A 4,957-nucleotide genomic window follows, 5' to 3' on the forward strand; every position below is an offset into this window, starting at 1 on the left:
CCCAGTCTTCATCCTTCATTACAGCCAGTTTCTTTGCTTTTCCATCAATTGCTACTGCCAAGTCTTGCTTGACTAGCAATGAACGCATTTGAACTTTCCACAAATTGAAATTCTGTCTTGAGAATTTTTGCGCTTGCAAATCTTTCATGACTCCAAATTTTCAAACACTGAAATCGATTTCAACGCCTATGCCAAGCTCTAATACCAATTGTGAAGTTTGTTGAACATGCAAACTGAGAAAGAACAAAATAACAATAAAGAGAAAAGACACAAACACACGATTTTATCGTGGTTCACCACAAATTGTGGTAAATGTTTGAACGTTACATCACAATTGTAGCTTCAGCTCTTTGAATACATGTCAAATAAAGAACCTCCAATATAAATATATAAATATATATATATATATATAATATGAAGAAAAACAATTCAAAAGAAAAACAATAATAAAATATGAATAATAAATTGAAGAGTGTTGGGCTTCACATATACACCCAACATTCTTTTCCTCAAGGTTCCAACCTTTCGAGAAAAACGTTTTCAGTATTGATCTCCTTTTCAGCTTCCCCACCACCCCAATATTCCCCTGCTTTACTTCATTTTCTTCCCCGCTTTACAAGTTATTCCAGACAGATCATCCTCCTCAAATTCCTCTGACGCAAGAGATAAACAAATTCTCCATTTTTTCTGCAACACCGAGTGACTGTAATCCCTCTTTTTTATGACTTTACAGTATTCCATGTCCTTATTCTTCCGTTTCTACTCTCGTCCTCATCTTTTTGACATGTTCATTATTCTTATTCAGCTCCTGCAGATATTTATTCGGATTTAGGCTACCGCTCCATGGCGCCAGACGTCTTTATAAGGAAACCCTCGGACAAAGGAAATTCATCAGCCAAGGCAAACGGAAATGTCCCCTGTTCTCAAAGTGCGCGTGGTGAACGGATCAGACTTGGTAGTTAGAGATTTCAGGAGCAGTGATCCTTATGTTATCCTCAAGCTCGGCAGCCATGTCCGTTTTCTCTCTTCACCTCTTTAATCTTTTCTTCAATTATGTCGAATATAAGGTTGTATTAGGGTTTGTTCATTCCCCTGTTTCAGATATATGGAATTTAACTCTGTTTTTCTCACAGGTGGAGAAAACTCGAGTGATAAAGGATAACCTGAATCCAGTCTGGAACCAAGATTTTAAATTTCCTTTAGAAAAGAAGAATGGTTGTTTACTCAAAGTGGTACGATCTCCTCATTTATTTATTTATGTTGCAGATGAATTGTTTGACAAAATGACATATACAGAACATTTTTAGCTGTGAAACAGTCAATTTTTATAGTTTGTTGAGCATATGATCTTATTTAGAAAGATGTTGAATGATGATTTGCAGGAAGTGTGGGATCATGATGCATTTGGACTGGATGACATGATGGGGAACGCTACAATGGATCTGAAGGATCTGGTAGAGGAGAAGATAAAAGATAGGAAGGTGGTGTGTCCGTGCAAGGAGAACTGCCTGTATAGAGATAGCAGCATCAAGCGTGTCGAGGAGAAAGTGGTGCAGGAAGCTTGCTTGAAGCTTCGCAACGTTGAGTCTGGTGTCTTGACCTTGCGATTCGAATACCCTGCTGCTTAGAGGCCTCGCCTCAAGCCTCACACTGCTTTGCCTTTTCTGATATGCTTTCTTCAACTTTTACAGAATGCTTTAGGGGAGGCCGGATCAGGCTTATGATTATCCTAGTATAATGTATGCATTCTTCTTATCTATAAATGTCTGCAATACATTTTACATTTGCTTCAGCCCTGTCTGAATTGTTGAAACATGCCCACCATGGTTAAAATCTCTCGATGCATGACAGATATGCCTTTTTACACAAGTCAGTTTATAAACTGGGGGTTTCTTTTCTTTTCAGAGTCAAGGAAATTATCCCTATTACAGTGGAATCCTCTCGCTACCAAGGATTCAAAGTGAAACTTTTTTTTTCCTATATTAACGACGTCGTTCTATTAAATAGAGGAAACAAGGGCTGCGCGCAGCTGAAGTCCCTGCCTTGCATGGGGTAGTAGCAGGGAGCTTTGTTGAACCACTCGTCATCAGCACAGAAAAATATGAGTAGCAGGAAGTCCCTTGAATAGAGGAGATATACTAAGAAATCAAGTGTTAGAAGTCACTTCAGGAGAAAGAGGGAAGAACTAGATGTGGGCAGTTTAGTGTTAGGGCACTGTTAAACTACTATCACTAAAGCACAAAAGTTACAAAAGATCCAAAAATAAAAAAATTGCAAAACGTATAACTTCAATAGTGTTGAAGTGTGTAAGATGATGTATCTGATCTTGAAGGAACACATAAAATAAAGAGAAAATATAAATTTAAAATGACACCAATTGAATAATATGTAGTTAATGTCCCCAACACCTAAAGCTAGAATGTACTTGTCTTGCCTTTCTTGGTCATTTTTGTTGAAGCATGGTGATTCATAATTACATCAGTTCCATTACTTTCTCCATGATTGGTAGCAACTATTTCCACTTTTATGTCATTACATAAGTCTTCATTCTTGTACTTGACATGCTTAGCCACATATACAATAATACCCATTTGCGCAAAGAATTTTGGTATAGTTAATAAAGTCTACATCTCGGAGTATAAACTATAAGGTTTAAGTGTTTTCAATAACAAATTTGTATTGCAATTCATTTGTCAATGGTGGAAGAGTAGAATTACCAAACTCTATGTTGGAAGAAAAATGATGGCATAGGAGATTAGAGTTTGCTTGATTAGGAATTATTCGACTCAGTATATCTTTAATGTTATCTCTCTGAATGAAGTAGTTGAGTTCAATTAGTAGAGTACAAAAGGTGAGAGTAGGTAAGAGTGATGATATATTTCTTCGTTATATGATTCAAGAATGTACAAATTCTCTAGGGCATGATATAAGGGACAAGAGTAGGATTATGTCTCAAATAAATTTTGGAGAATGGATTACCAAGATTTGAACATAACATGTTTTTGAAGATAAGATGACATCCCCACATCCAACATCTCTTGGATAAGATCATCCACCCACCCAACCCAGGCTACTTCGAGATGAACCATCAAAATGTAACTTGAGTCATCTCGGATTAGGTGAGGTGGGGAATTTGAGAATTAAGGTTATGTTAATGTACAAAATAAATTACAATAAGGATTTACTTATAATTTAGTAAGAAATGTGAGAAATGATAAAATAACATAAATGATAATGTTTTACTGGTTTTTACATTTGATTATGTGGTAATTTTTATCAAAAAATCATAATTCATATTACACTCTATGATCCATCATATTTTTCTCCTTGGACTCACTTTTGTCTTTAATGATGGATTACAAGGTGTAATCTGAAACATAAATCAAGAAACCACTAGAAAAATAATTGTATGAATTGTGATTAAAATCTAATGTCATTAATAAATATTACTACCATGAATCTTCAAATCTAGAAGTTCACATACATATCAAGAAATAGAACAATAATAAAATATATGAAAATAATGGCTCTAGATCTAAGAATTAAACAATAATGTAAATAAAAAGAAACATGGATTTTATAAAATATCATAGAAACGATATAGAATGTTCATAAATATATAGTACAAATAAAAAGAAGATAAACAAATTCAAATAATTTTGTTAAAATAAATAAATAAAACATCTTAAATATAAATAAAACTTTATCAATTATTATTCCCAAAAACATGCCACAATTAAATTTTAGCTCTGAAAACAAAAATCATTTTGAATAATTTTAAATATCATTGTGTAATCACATATTCTTCCATATCGAATTGATTTCTTTTGGCAAGAAGGTTCCTTCACCATTTTATACATTCTTAGTCAACATAACATGCAGTGTGCTTGACTTGTATGGAAGAAGACCTTACTCGCATAAAGAGTATTTTACCTCAAAAATAAGACTAGCAGTTGTACGCTTTTGTGCTTGCAACAATAGCCGATAGGTACTTGTAATAAAATTGTTTTCTAAAATAGAATCTTATGTGAACAAATTAGATTATTAATATTTTTTAAATTTAAATAACATATTATTACTAAAATCTTTTAAATAGATTAATAAATATTATTTATTTAAATTCAATTTATCAAATATGAAAAAAAAATCATTTATAAAACCCCCATCAAAAAATCTATTTTGAAAAATTTATAAGAGAAATACAAAAGAATAATATGAAGTCTAACAAATATTCTATGAGCAAATAAACTATAGAAACTTCAAAATAATATATAAATAAAAAACTAAACTAATATAAACAATAAGTAAAAATAATCTAAAAACTAAAATCTAAATCAATTTTAAAAACCAAAATTTAAATTAATAGAGATTACAACATGAGCTAAAGAGGAGATCACAAGTAATTATTTTTAAATAAATAAGAAAAATAATAGTTAAAAGTGAAGATTTAAAATATAATTTTATGTGAATAAATTAGATTATTAATAATTTTCAATTTAAATAACATAATATTTACTAAAATCTTTTAAATAGATTTATAAATATTATTTATTTAAATTTAATTTAGCAAATATGAAAAAATTATTTTAAAAAGTTCATCAAAAAAATTATTATAAAAAAATTAATAAGGGAATAATGAATAAATAGCAACATCTCTAACAAATATTACATTGACTAAATAAATTATAGAAACTAAAAAATAATATTTAAAGAAAAAAACTAAACTAATATAAATAAATAAATAAAAATAATTTAAAAAGATAAAATTTAAATCAATAAAAATAAATTAAAATAATCTAAAAACTAAAACCTAAATTAGTTTTAAAATTCAAAAGTTAAATAAATAGAGATCACAACATGAGCTAATGTGGAGATCACAAGTAATTATTTTTAAAATAATTAGGAAAAGAAAAACAATAGTTAAAAGTGGAGATTTAAAATATAATTTTATGTGAAC

At 30.4% G+C, this 4,957-nt stretch overlaps 1 protein-coding gene across 1 annotated transcript; it reads left to right on the forward strand.

The window, feature by feature from the left end:
• Positions 1–571: 571 nt before the first annotated feature.
• LOC149567772 (protein C2-DOMAIN ABA-RELATED 3-like) lies at positions 572–1,792 on the forward strand. Its single transcript, XM_089821025.1, has 4 exons — positions 572–705; positions 806–1,012; positions 1,134–1,232; positions 1,383–1,792. Exons 2-4 carry the CDS (start codon positions 911–913, stop codon positions 1,626–1,628), a joined length of 447 nt encoding a protein of 148 aa, XP_089677151.1. The 5' UTR covers positions 572–705; positions 806–910; the 3' UTR covers positions 1,629–1,792.
• Positions 1,793–4,957: the final 3,165 nt, after the last annotated feature.

Source organism: Cupressus sempervirens, chromosome 3 (assembly GCF_028749045.1).
Source record: "Cupressus sempervirens isolate cs-2001-9-10 chromosome 3, ASM2874904v1, whole genome shotgun sequence".
In the NCBI taxonomy this organism is placed as follows: domain Eukaryota; kingdom Viridiplantae; phylum Streptophyta; class Pinopsida; order Cupressales; family Cupressaceae; genus Cupressus; species Cupressus sempervirens.